General features: G+C 43.4%; 1 protein-coding gene across 1 annotated transcript; it reads right to left on the reverse strand.

Moving 5' to 3' along the window:
- Positions 1–3,807: 3,807 nt before the first annotated feature.
- LOC149329914 (retinol dehydrogenase 7-like) lies at positions 3,808–12,066 on the reverse strand. Its single transcript, XM_089560650.1, has 5 exons — positions 11,676–12,066; positions 9,894–10,100; positions 7,437–7,619; positions 5,148–5,280; positions 3,808–4,367 (listed from the first exon to the last, which is right to left on the reverse strand). Exons 1-5 carry the CDS (start codon positions 11,878–11,880, stop codon positions 4,031–4,033), a joined length of 1,065 nt encoding a protein of 354 aa, XP_089416776.1. The 5' UTR covers positions 11,881–12,066; the 3' UTR covers positions 3,808–4,030.
- Between the last annotated feature and the right edge of the window lie 1,575 nt (positions 12,067–13,641).

Here is a 13,641-nt window from a genome sequence, read left to right on the forward strand (position 1 = left end):
ACTGTTGCTACGAATTGCCAAGTCCAAAAGGAATTTGAAGGTCACTTGAACACAAACTCGAGTTTCTGCACTGAATAGAGCTATCGCTTTAAAACGGCGCCACATCTTTGCGGTGTCTCAATCGTGTTCATTTCTATCAAAGCTGGCGTGATGATGCCGGGAAAAGCGGAAAAATGTAGTCGGAAAAATTATGGAGGGCAGTTGACTACTTACGAGCTGTGAATGAAAAAGCATTTATGTCTGATCTTGGGCTACTATTTACCCGAATTTATTTAATAGTTACTACTAGTTAGTAACTGCCACTAAGGCCTCATGACCTTTGGGGTAAACACCTTTGGTGAAGGCTTTTATGCGGAAGGCGTTTAGGTTGAAAACCGTTACGCCAAAAGGAGTTTAGGTTGAAGGCCTTTGTGTCAGAAGGGTTCACCCTTAATGTGTTCACCACAAAGGCCTTTGACCTAAAGGCCATTGGCTGTCTGTGTATATATCGGGTTCTCCTTTGACTGTTATGGTTGCTATGGCAGCTGTGCTGATGATCTAATTGGAGTTTTCGGACCGTTTCTGTGGACAACAATGCTGGCTTTCGTTGTCAATGAATCATATAATCGTAGCGCATTAAAAAAGAAAGAATGGCAGGCATACAGCTGCAAGCGTAAAGCCCCAGTGTTCAAGAATTATTTCAGGTTTTTATTTGTAGTGCGTTACAAATACATATTTATAGATTGCATTATTCTTTCCACATCATACATGGAGAGGGATCGAAACAAGGTATGTAAAAGCTGCTCGCGTACGAAAAGGTTGGGAGCCAACTAAACTGGTTCAGAAGTTATTGTTATTATTGTTAACGCAATTTAACTCAGATAATCAGAAGTACGAGCCCAACTAAAGCCAGCATAATGCGGCTTATAAACATTTCATACTCGTAACGAAGTGTCACGTTAGCTGCGTCAGCCAGAAAGAAAGGCAAAAAATGCAACCAATTGCGAAGCCGGTAGTATAACTAAGGAAAAAATGAGCACCCCTGTAATTTGTACTTACGAGGTGCTTATTTTCCAGACTTTGAACTGTCACTGGAACCTACTTCGTACCCTAGGATATCTCCCGGCTTCGTATGAAGTAGCAAGCACAACGTTTAGCACTCAGTGAGCTAGTAAGAACCTCCTCACCTGTGATGATGACGCATTTGTCATCGGTATCAACGAGTCCGTTGACGAGTGCTCGGAGGGCGTGCCACAGCAACCAGTACCCCGAAAACAGTGCCAACACCAGCAATCCAACGTTGGTTACCATGTATAGGATTAAGGGTATGCGTGTAGCAATCATCCACAGCAACGCAGCTGCCAATGGAGTCAGTCGAGCCGCGTTCAGGTAGTGGTGCATGGCGGGGGTTGAGAGACGTTGCGCACCGACTTTAAGGTAGCCACTTCCAGAGTGGAGTTATATGAAGGAGTCCACAAGATAACTCGCTAACTTTGTACTAGAGAAGATAGTGTCCACAAGGAGAGAAAATACACTTGTGGCAAAGGCCAAGGAAAGAAAAAATTTATGCACATTGTAGGCGTAAAAGAAAGTTTGACACGTGTGAGGCTGTTTTCGGCGCCTCTGTCTCTGAGAAAGGGTGTCGCATTGAAGGGCGCAGATCCCCCGGGTTCCCTCTGTTGTTTCATGAAAAGGCCTGGCACGCCGGGGAAAGTAATGCGTACCTTCATTGAAAGACAGAGGAAACGATAAGGAAGAAGAAACGCGTGAAGAATTATAATGAGATTATAATGTCCAAACCTAACGAGCAGGCCGAGGAGGAAAGAAGTTGGCTCAACGTTTACTACAAAAGCGACTTTTAAGCCAGTCGACGGGTCAAGTGCCATGCGCTCACTCGCTAAGAAGAGTGTAATAATAAAGCAGACGAACAACCTGTCTACATATCACGACCTAAAGTGCTTCTTTTTTTAACCGTCCCTATAGTAAAAAAAAAAATGATGCTTAGTTGCATTATGCGTTTACAATGGGCTATCATAAGAAGCCTTTGTGCACTATGCAACGATTTTGCAGCCAGAGCTGTTGGGCAGACTTTGCTTGTCGCATCTGCAGATGGGGCGCTTATGTGAAATGTTTCCAATATCTTCTTTGCATGTGTTATTACAGTCGTTAATCCCCTTCGAGAATGCCTCATGGGTGCTGTAGGTACATTAAATAAACAAATAGATAAATACAAAAATAGGCAGAAGAATAATTACATAAACGAATAAATAAATAAATCAATAACTAACTAACTAACTAACTAACTAACTAACTAACTAACTAACTAACTAACTAACTAACTAACTAACTAACTAACTAACTAACTAACTAACTAACTAACTAACTAACTAACTAACTAACTAACTAACTAACTAACTAACTAACTAACTAACTAACTAACTAACTAACTAACTAACTAACTAACTAACTAACTAACTAACTAACTAACTAACTAACTAACTAACAAACTAACTAACTAACTAACTAACAAACTAACTAACTAACTAACTAAATAAATAAATAAATAAATAAATAAATAAATGAACGCTTGCGCAACACATCTACACTCGCCTTGATGGAACCTAGCACCTTACAGCGCAAATGTGTCACTGAAGCAACATTTTTAACAGTTCGGTTTTATGGGGCTTCACGTCCCAAAGTGACTCAGCCAATGAGGTACGTCGTAGTGGAGAGCTCCAGATAATTTTGACAACCCGGGGTTCTTTAAGATGCACTGACATCGCACAGTATACGGGCGTCTAGCATTTCGCCTCCACGTAAATGCGACCGTCGCGGCCGGGATCGAACCCGCGTATTTCGGGTCAGCAGCCGAGCACCATAACCACTAATCCACCGCGGAGGATTGAACGTTTTAAACGTTTTTAACAATTTGCGCATAAAAGATAGTGGAGTGATATTTACCAAGTAACACCGGCATGATGTAACTGCCAAAAGTTGAACAGGTAGTCGCTTTGCGCAGATGCAAAAATTTTAAAATAAGCATACAGCATTTCACCGAAGAATTTCTGGCAACCTGAGCTTGCATATTTTTTTATATGAAAGGAAAGAAAAATGTTTCTAAGGTAATCGGGACGGCGACTGCACTCAGAAACGTGGTATCTGGAACCGCAGGCCTTCCGCCAAAAGTGCCTACTTTGCTGCTTAGCACACCACTCTCTAGGTGAGCGCAAAAGTTCAGTAGGCCTGCTGGTATGTGGGCCCAATGTGTTGATTGTATTCGTTGGGCTCGAATGCAGTAATAGCTTTGAGTTAGCACAGGGTATAATCTGGAAATATTTGACCTTGTTATCTTTCGCGCTGAGAACTTTTCACCTTGTTTATCTTTCTTGCGCATCATATGCAACAATTATGTACAAAAGCATTTTTCCACCGGAAAAAGTTTTATGAACGGAATTCTTTTCATTATTGTAAGGTTTCACTCCGCAGATGTATCCGCAGATCTTCCATGAGCAGGCTTATATTTTTTTTGCTATTAATGTTTTTGCTATCGTGAAAAGCGTTCCGCATTGGTTTTCTGTGGTAGTCCTAACTGCTGGATGCGAGCGATGGAAAAGCTTTAAAAAAATATTTTGCTATGCATTGGAAGAATGGACCATTACCTTCAATATTTCCCTCACAGTAGCTTACAATATTAGAAATATTCAAATTTTTTTCCAAGAATTCGGGACATGCAGATGTGTGGTTTCCATTGGCTGGCAGCGGTTGCATGTGGGAAGTGCAAGCCTCAAAGTGCTCCCCGCGTCTGTAACATTCTCACTGATATTCAAAAAGGAAAAATACTTTATTTTGAGCCAAGGATTGCAATTCACCCAAGCTGTGGTCTGAAGTTCTGTCGAATTCGGGGATCTCCTTTCTCGCTTTCCTTGGTAGTGATTCAAACCACATTGTGGTACAGGGTTGCACATAAAAGTCAGCAAAGCAGGAAGCTTCCTTCTCAGTGATCCCGAAAGTTCTAGTAATTAAAAGAAAAAAATTCACCCAAGCACGGAAGCTACTTTTTTTTCACAAGCATAGATATCCGTCGCGCCGCGTGTATGACTTCGTCTGCCATCTCAGTGGGTGCGATGTTGTGCAGCCATCGAACGATGTCCAGCAATGGTCCCCCGGGTTTGTAGCTCGCTCGGGGCAGCATTTCTCGTACGGCCATCTGCATGGCGTCGACAACCTCCTGCAAGTCATCCCTCATGAACGAAGTGTGAAGCACTTCGGCGGTGTGCTTGAAGTTGGCGACAGCGTGCTTGTTGACGCCTTTACGCACTCTCTCGGGAAGCAGATCCAAGTCTCGGTCAAACTCTTCCTCCATCCGGGGATGGTCAACTATACCCGTTCTGCAAAAGGGGGAAGAAGAAGCAAAGGCTGTACGTTCGTGAGAAAGAACCAAAAACAGTAGTTTTGAATTAGCTCTAGTAGTATGGCTTTGGATGTATTGACAAGATCTTGCCTACTTAAATGGGCTCTTCTTTTCCTTTCATGTCCAACATTCTTGGACGAAAATTTTGAAAATTGCAAAACTGTGAGATACTGCTATAGAAATATTGAAGGTAATGGTCCATTCTTTCTATATGTAGAAAAATATTTCTTTTGTAGTGTTTCCATCGCTTGCATCGAACAGTTAAGACAGACATAGAAAATCAAAGGCAAACGCTCTTGACGGTATCAAGAAAATCGATAGCAAAAAATGAAATGTAAGCCTGCCGACGGGAGGTCTGCTGATATATACAATATATTGCGCTCAAACTATTTCGCGTCCAAAAATGCTTTTGTCGAGAATTTTTGGGTATGGCTTACACTACGGGTGAACTCAAGCACGAGGACTAATTACTGGAAAGAATTTCTCTTAAAGGCACTGAAAATTTGTGACTTCTCAGTGCACGTTTTATTGCCATCAGATAACATTTTACTTCATTATGGCCTTCATGGATGCCTCAGTACTTTTCATCGAAGCACAAAATGATGCACTGAGATGTTATTCGTCTCTAGGGAACAAATTTTCGAGAAATCCCTTAACGGATCAGAGGAACTTCGTCTACTCTTCCGCTTTATTTTAAAATGATAGTGATGCCCCAGAAACTTATCTCACCCGAGCCGAGTGTAAAGCAGATACAAACCTGTATGCTCCTGGTTCAATCGTGCAGACGTGGAGGCCTTTGTTGAAGTATTGGCGCCGCAGGCCATCCGCCAGCGAGGTCACAGCGCACTTGGACATGCAGTAGGCCACAAACTCGGGCATGGTCATGCGTCCTGCGAACAGTTTACGCCATAGTAGTTGTTAATTCTGCTTCTCTGCAAGGCTAGCTAGCATTTCCACTTGAGTTACTACGCGCATCCGGAAAATGAAGATGCAAAGGCCAGCACGGCTGCGGAAAAATTACACCTCACAAATCATTAACTGAAAAGTAATCATATTACGTTTATTTATGTGCCGATATTGTCCAAACAATTGTTTAGCTTGGGATTCAGCTTATGGATGCAATGGTCAAAAAGAGTCTCCAGCCGACACAGTAAACTACTACGTAATGACTTGTCTTGTGAACTTGTTATCGCTGAATGGGTTTCCAGTGAGAGATGTTTCTTCAGAAGAGCAAACGAGGGAAAATAACCAGGCGCCAGGTCCGGGCTCTGTGGGCATGCTCAAAAATCTTCCACTTGAATCTTGCCAGAAGTGAGGTGGCGGCGTGCGCGGTATGGACCCGGCCGCTCACATGAGGCAGGCGTACGCCCCCTGTCAACAGTGCTTGCCGTTTGCTTTTAATCCACTGCCCTAACTGTTCCAAGGATTCTCTGTATGCAGCAGAGTTATCTACTTCAACACTATAGCCAAACGGGCGCAACGACGCAGACAAAGTAGAAGAAAACACAGGACAAACGCTGACTCACAACTGAAATTTATTCAAGGAAAGCAGTACAATTTTATAGAAAAAGTGGCCAACTTATCAGCTAGTACACAGACAAAACCCATGTTTCTACCCATGTGTTTTCTTCTACTTTGTCTGCGTCGTTGCGCTGTTGGCCTTCAATTATCTACTTCGTCCGGGTGCATGAAGTTCGAGTTTAGGAAACATGCCTCACCGTCATCCGCCCATTCGAAAAAATTCCATTTTGATTTTGCAAACGTCACCAGTGACAACAGACGGGCTCCCACTCGTTTTTTCGTCGTTAACATCGGCTCTGCCTTCAGAGAATTCGCGGAATCACTTAACCACACTATGTCGATTCTTAATAGCACCATAAACAGTCCAGGTCAGACTGCGAATGGCCGCTGGTGGATCGCCTCTAGAGGGCAAGGAGGAAGCTCATCCTGGATTACATCCCGTATTACTGTCCCGGAATCTGGATTTGTGTAGATATTTCTAAAGTGTGCTACTCGGCCATTCGTTGGTGGAGCGCTGAAAACCACAGTGTTGAAGGAAGCCTAAGGATCAGGGTATACGACATTGCTCTCGCCTCTCGCCTGGCTTTGTAACTGAGCAGGCTGCGCGAAGAGTATTGTTACTTTCCGGACACGCCTCGTAGAAGTGCACTGCAATCAGTTTACTTTATGTAAACAGCACGAGGCTTCGCACCTCGAGGAAAAAACCTCTATGGGCTAGAGGAGCCCTGTGGTCTTGTTAACTTGGTGTTGGCAAACAGCAAACATGGAGAACGAGCAGAATGAAATTTCAGCGTACGACCTGTAATTTCTAAAAGAGAACAACAAACTCGCTGTAATTGTACAAGCTACAATTTTCATGTACCGCAAAGTGAACAACGTGTAAGGGCTACGAAGTCAGAAAAAGTAATAAAGGGGGCATAATCGTTTGCACGTTGCTTAGAAGAGCTAAAGGAAGGCTATAAAGCTTTCGAGATTTGACGAAGCACATAGCAGGTGGCACTGTATGAGGAAATTAGCGGATTGCAAGTCAGCACGAGTAAAATGTAAATCATTATTGTAATCAGCTAGACAGATTGCCCAGGGTGCCCGCTATTCGCGTCATCTTTGTTGAGCAGAGTAGCATAGGTCTTAGTTTGTTTTGTGCTTTTTTATTAACAACAATAACAACTTGAACACTTCCGAGTTATCGTTTCACTGTTCTATTTTTTGCTGACTTGATGGGAAGCTAAGCGCGCACAAGTATCTGAAAACCGCACACAGTTCTTTCCTTTTGTCTGTCTCTCAGTTACAGAGGAAAGTGACTTGACAGAAAAGTGCTGTGCCCTCCTATAAAACCTTAATGTCATAGCGTTACTCTATGAAGTGTACTAATCGCCATTTAGCCAGATAATTTCCAAACGAGAACTGCGTACATTACGGTGGCAGAGGTTTGACACACTCGTACTCCCAAGGTGACGCTACAGTGACATTGCTCGTTTCCTCTGGCGTCATCAAAAAAATGAAACAAAGTGAATGTAATACGAACCAAAGAAGCTTGAGACCAGGACCAATCTTCCCTGAGATTTCTTCAGCAGGGGCAGAAAAGTCACAGTCACTGATAGGGTTCCCAGCGTGTTGACATCGAAGACGTGTCTCACTTTTTCTATGGGCTGCCACTCGATGTAGCCGAGGATCGCAACTCCAGCGTTTGAGACCACTGCCCAGAGCTCTGCGGTTAGCACATGCAAAAAGTACGGTGAATGGTCTTAAATGCGAATATTGTGCTAGGCTGATAAAGTTAGTCTTAGCGATTCTGTTTAAGTCGACAGCAACAATTTGAAGCCTACGGACTTGTAGAGTTTACAGGCACTCGACTACAGCATCCTCGTAGCCATTTACACTGTTTTATTGGCAAGGAAGGCTGCCGTCACCTTTTACCATAGCTTGAAGTTCCGTGAAGTTAATAATGGTAATGTGTGACCATGGCGACTTGAGCTGATATGGGGCCAATGGGTGCTGAATTTTCAACATTTTTGCAAGCCCGCGGCACACCGACAGCGCTGAGCTGAGAGAAATATTTTCTGAACTAGTGCAGCAGGCAGAGTAGCTGTTCACGAGTTGGAACTTCTGCTACCTATACGCTAACATGGACCGCCATTTTTGACGACCGTGTGGTCAGCTAGCAACGTTTATCAATGGTGACACTGGCATGGCGAGGCCGATGCAAGGGCTAACCGGCAAGGGATAACCGGCAGCAGTATGCTCTTCGCCGCGAACGCCTTTGCCCATGGTGCCGGCCAAAAAGTGACCTCGAGAGCCTCGGCTTTGGCATTAACGCCTTTTATCATGTCCTACGCTTAAAAGTTTCACCGAAGTTTTTTTTAGTTTTTTTTTAAATTCCAGAATTCGCCATTGACTCACTGGGTGCCATTAGCACCTGCTGGTATTTCTGAAGGAGTTTTAGTCACTCTGCGCCAGATTTTTTTGGCTTTGTATAAAAAAAATGCACAGAAAAAAATAACGATGTAATTGAAAAAAAAAGATAAAATAGGCGAGCAGAAATTCTTATGTAACCTAGAAAATATAGCCAGTATTTTTGCTATATCCGGGGCTACGAAATAACAGCGTTGGTTGCACGTGACCCTTCATAAGGGCAACCGCTCCCTTGTAAACAGGTGTTATTTTTACTAGCCCACTTAGACAACTTTTCTTTAGGCCAACTCATGTCGATCAATCTGGGATAAACATTTTGAAAATGGGAAAGTTGCAAGATACTGTTATTTAAAATGAATACTTTCAATACTTTCAATGTGCTCCATTCTTCTGATATGTAGCATAATATTTCTTTTGAGCCGCCGCGGTGGCTCAGTGGTTATAGTGCTCCCAAAGACACGGGTTCGATCCCGGCTACGCCGGTCGAATTTCGATAGAGGCGAAATTCTAGAGAACTCGTCCATGTTGATCTCAAGCGGCTCTTAAATATAAATAGACGAATATGTGAAAAAAAAGACCAATTTTGTGAGATCCTTGGGAAATCGGAATGAAAATTGTGCTAAACTGCAACGCACTCTCGCACTGTGTGTTGTACATCGTCGTCTTTTTCAATTAATACTACCATAGAACTAAATCGTCGCCAGGCTTGCCGACGACCCAGCAAAGGAAAACAATGAGCCTAGACAGATTGAAACGCCAAGGAAGCTACTCTCAAATTAAGCATTAGGGAGAATCGTAATCGTCCTTAGAATCTTTTTTTTTGTAATTTATTGTATTCTAAACTCAGGGTGGGCCACCTAAGTTTGCAAAACCGAGCATCGGATGCTCGGCCTGGCCGGCTGACTGCTCTGGTCGTGTAAAGATAGTTTGCACTGCGGTGCTCTATAGCATGCCACTTCCCATGTGGTCTTTATTTCTACTGATGCATAACTATAGAGAATTGGATATCAACAGTTGTATTTTGAGCAACTTGTCTCCGGCGTTTTATGTTCAGCCAGCACCGTTTGCGTTGTGTTCCCTGAAAGTACACGAACCCAGAGAGGAGCAGTAGGAGGCCCCTTTGAACATTTCGTGGGACACTTGCCCTCTGGGGCAGCGAAGACGGGAAACGTATCCTTTGAATATGAGGGACTGGTGGCATATTTGACGACGGGATTAATGTAGGGCAAATGTCGAGTGCACCTAAGCATCTCCATCACCACTCCCCATTCCCCTGATAAAGTGGCAGAAACGCGTGAGCAGGAATATGTGACGAAGTTTGTTTTCGTCAAGAACATGACTGCGTAAGCCGCTAGAACAAGAAATGAAGTAGAACTGGGTGATGGCTACGCTGGCAAATAATTGAACATAGTTCAGACAAACCAGGCGAGCTTACTGCGCGCTTCGAAATGCTCAGAAGCAGCGCATGCGAAGCATGAGTAATTGGCCGCTGTATCTCATATAGTTCTTAAGCTGTGTTGATATGATGCAAGACATTTATCACCATGTATAGTTGCATAAAAAGTCTTACCTCTGCCGTCCAGACTATCTTCTACTACTTTGCGAGCTCGGGTGACTTGCTTATCCTTTGTAACGTCCATTTGCAGTACGAGTATGTCCTCAGCTTTCTTGAGGTCTCTCGCGCCGTCGCCATTTTCATCCAAGCAGCCAGCGAAGATAAAGAACCCGTCGCTTGCCAGTTGCTTGGCCAGCATGTGACCGAACCCTGTGTCGCATCCTGCCGTGGCGTGTGCAAAACGTTCAATGCCTTATGTTTAGGAAAGCACGGTAGCTTTTGGAAAAGAATTTTCTGCCTAGCTGTACTCGTGCGCCGCTCAGCAATCGCGCTACATATTCTCTACGTTGTTCAGTAAATGCTGTAATATAGTCTGTTCAGTACTTGAGTTATCTACACGTTTTATTAAAACGTGTAGTTAAAACGTGTAGCCTTTTTTGACGGTGCAAGGATTCTAGGCAAAATCAAAGATCAAACTGCACGTGAACTACTAGAAGCTTACCATATAAAGAAAACGGGTGATTTTTGCGTAAGCGATACTTCTATTCAATCGTACGAAGCGGAATGTGATCTTTTCTCTGCCATACGATAAGATGTATCTGATGGGTGATTATGTATCTTTGTTATTCATGGCATGTGTACTTTCCTGCGCGCTCATTCGCGGCGGAATGTTTATATTTCCCATTGCTGGCGAAATAAAATCAGTTGTGAGTGCAGCGTTTGTCCGTGTCGTAAGTGTTTTCTTCCTTTGTGCTCGTCTTTTTTTACGCTGCAGTGATGTGGAAGGATACACGTTTTATGTGCGTTCCAAGATGTAGGACTGACCTGAGGCCGGGCCTGGTCTGACCTGAGAAGGCCTGAGATAGAAGACACCTCTTTGGTTCTCTTAGGTACCCATGACGCGCTTGCGCTCTATAAAAAAAGGCGTTCTCGACTGCTTCCCTCCTTTATTCTGAACCCCAGATCATCAGCATCTAGAGCCCCAGGAGCAGTACAAGAGCATTGATAAGGCTCTAAGACGAGCAGCTTCTTGCAGTAAAGTTGCTAACTGGGCTAGTTGGAAACTACCTTTATAATCAGAAACTGAGCACATTAAACGTCAACAAGAACAAAAATAACATGGACAGAGAAAGAGCTAGTCAGGTGTTTTTAATCTTCGCGCGATCGTCGTGATCGGCGCGATCGCGTTCATGGATACCTTGATTTAGTGGAAGAAGTTTTGGAATAAGTTCCTCATGTGTGATGTACCCTATTAAGGCAAGAATGTCGAAGAAAGACACCCCACGCAGTAAGAACACGAGAGGTCGAATTTTCGACTACGCTAGTTGATGATGTTCTCCGATAATACTTCGCAACAATGCGCGCATATGTATCGAAGACAAATAATAAATAAAAAGGCTAAAAATGCGACAAATGCAGCGAGATTAAAATCTAACTGAAGTGTTAGAAGCCTGTATTTTGTGAGGAAGTTTGATTCCCAGAGGAAAGAAAAATAACATTGCCCACATTTCGATTTCACTTCCTCATGCTGTTTGATTATCTTTTTTGTTGCCAGTCTTGTGCGTTCAAGCGCTTTCAATTTCTTATTCCTTACGTCTACACGTCCGAAGGCATCACTTTAAATAAATTAGGTAGGGTAGAATATATACTTAATAATTTTGTCTTAAGATATCCTGCTTTCCCTGTTTTATGTAGTCACAAAAGGCAGCCACAACCACCTCAGATCATCCCATTAAAATGTTATAGAACATACTGCCAACTTAATGTTTCGCGCTAAGACCACGTACAAGATCTCACCTGTGATCAAAACAGCCTTCCCTTTAGGATCGACGAGTCCGTTGAAGAAGGCTCGACGTACGTGCCATATCAACCAGTATCCACAGCTCAGAGTAAGCAGCGTTAGGCCTACGTTTGTCGCCGCGGCCAGTAAAACAGGAATGCGCGAAGCCACAAGCCACAGCACAACTGCAGCTGGAAGCGTCAGCTGGGCCACCGTCAGCATATCCTGCACATGCGAATCCCGACGTGTTATGAAGTGCGGACCGAAGCAGCGACTTCGCTGCTGCCTCTCACGCCCTTCGTTTGTTCGGCGAGAAACTGTCTTGGAGTCAAACGTGCAATCTGAAGCCAAGGGCTGCGCCAGCCGTAGAGGCAAAACACACGAGAAAGCTCGTTCCCGGCTCACCGACCTTCATGTGTTAATGGCATAAAGAAAGACAGGACAACGCGTGGTCACGGGACAGAGCAATTGTTCTCGAGGGGAGAAAATGAGATGATGGGAAGATAATGAGGAAAAACACACTCTTGGTCTCGTACCAAGAAGTCAGCTAGTGAAACGAGACAGAGAAAGTGCAAATGTATGCAGGCTTATTTAAAGCCGTCGCGACACACTCCAGTCCACAGAGAATTTTCTGAGGCCGATGTTGTCAGCGTCATGAAACCTTCCGGATAGTTGAAAGTGAGCTTTGCGTAGTATATTTATGCAAGACGTGTTGGTAAAAACCTATGTAACAGATTAACACAATGGTACGCGAAACTCTTGACATGGGAATTTTTTTATGACCCGCAGGGGAAACAATTCCCTCATTCTATAAATGACTGCCCCAGTAACAAAGAGAGCTTCGTAGAAGAAGGTTTTTCTGCTGTGCACTGATATTTGTTTGGTCATAAAATTACTAAATTCGTGCCATATATCAGCGCTTGATTTGAGAATTTGAGGCTCTTCTAGGAGAACTCTGTCAAAATTACATTCAGTTGTTTCCCACAAGTTCCAATACTCACACTGCATTTTAATGCCGAGGCAAGAGGATTTATGCTTTTGTTGTGTTTATTTTCAAGAGAGGAGCGATGCTGGGAATAGTACCAGTCATAGCTAACGCTACTTTGACTGGTGGACATCTTTCTCAAAGGATGTATTGTTTTCCTGGTGCAGGTATTAGAGTGAGTGGGTTGTGGTATAGAAATATATTTTTTCTAAAATTTGTGTTATTAACAGGATAACATTTCCACAAAAGCCGCTTTAGTTCGCACTATCAGAAACGAGATTTCTCGTCTGCATTACGAAGCAAAGCATGAACATTGTAACAATTTTTTGTGGCGTTTCCCTAGAAAATAGACTCTAAGCGCCCACAACGCATTCAACACTGTGAGTAACAGTACACCTTCCCCACCATTTTCTGTAGAATTAAGGAAATGTTTCTTAGTAAAAAACACTGTGTTCCGCACATAGCTTGTATAAAGGCGTTTATTGGAACAAATTCATTTACTGAAATTGTAAAACGTCCACTCCAACCGTATTAATCCGGCGTGGTGGTGATGCCTTCAAGGGCACAATGTTTTTGCATTGGTGGACCGATTACTTTTGGAATTTGTTCCAATGTTCCGGCTTTTTGTTGTCAAGATGAGGTCCGTGCATGTGCTTGCATTCATGTGAATATGATTGACTGAAACGCATATATTATTCCATGTAAACATGTACAGATGTACGTATGTATGCATGCGGGTCTATAGGCATGCGCAGTCTTTGCCAAAAGTAACCAGGCTGCACTGTTTGCTTCTCATTCGTATAGTGGGGCCCTTACGGCTTCCCTTAAGATCGAAAAGCTTTTTGAAGGTGAGGACTGGGGTTCCCCTAACCATATAGAGATTTAGGGCTTGAGGGCTGGCATAATAGCATTAATATGTCTGAGATGGAAACCGTGCAGCCTGGTTACTTTTGGCAGACTGTACATTGTATGTATGTATGTATGTATGTATGTATGTA

Source organism: Amblyomma mixtum, chromosome 9 (genome assembly GCF_055824585.1).
Source record: "Amblyomma mixtum isolate Tamu chromosome 9, ASM5582458v1, whole genome shotgun sequence".
NCBI lineage: Eukaryota > Metazoa > Arthropoda > Arachnida > Ixodida > Ixodidae > Amblyomma > Amblyomma mixtum.

Excerpts from the sequence above, each read along its gene's own strand:
- LOC149329914 (XM_089560650.1), bottom strand. The coding sequence starts at position 11,880 with ATGCTGACGGTGGCCCAGCTGACGCTTCCAGCTGCAGTTGTGCTGTGG. Across the intron at positions 10,101-11,675 it reads GAAGGCTGTTTTGATCACAG|GATGCGACACAGGGTTCGGT; the intron begins GTGAGATCTTGT and ends ACGCCACGGCAG. Across the intron at positions 7,620-9,893 it reads AGATAGTCTGGACGGCAGAG|AGCTCTGGGCAGTGGTCTCA; the intron begins GTAAGACTTTTT and ends TGCTAACCGCAG.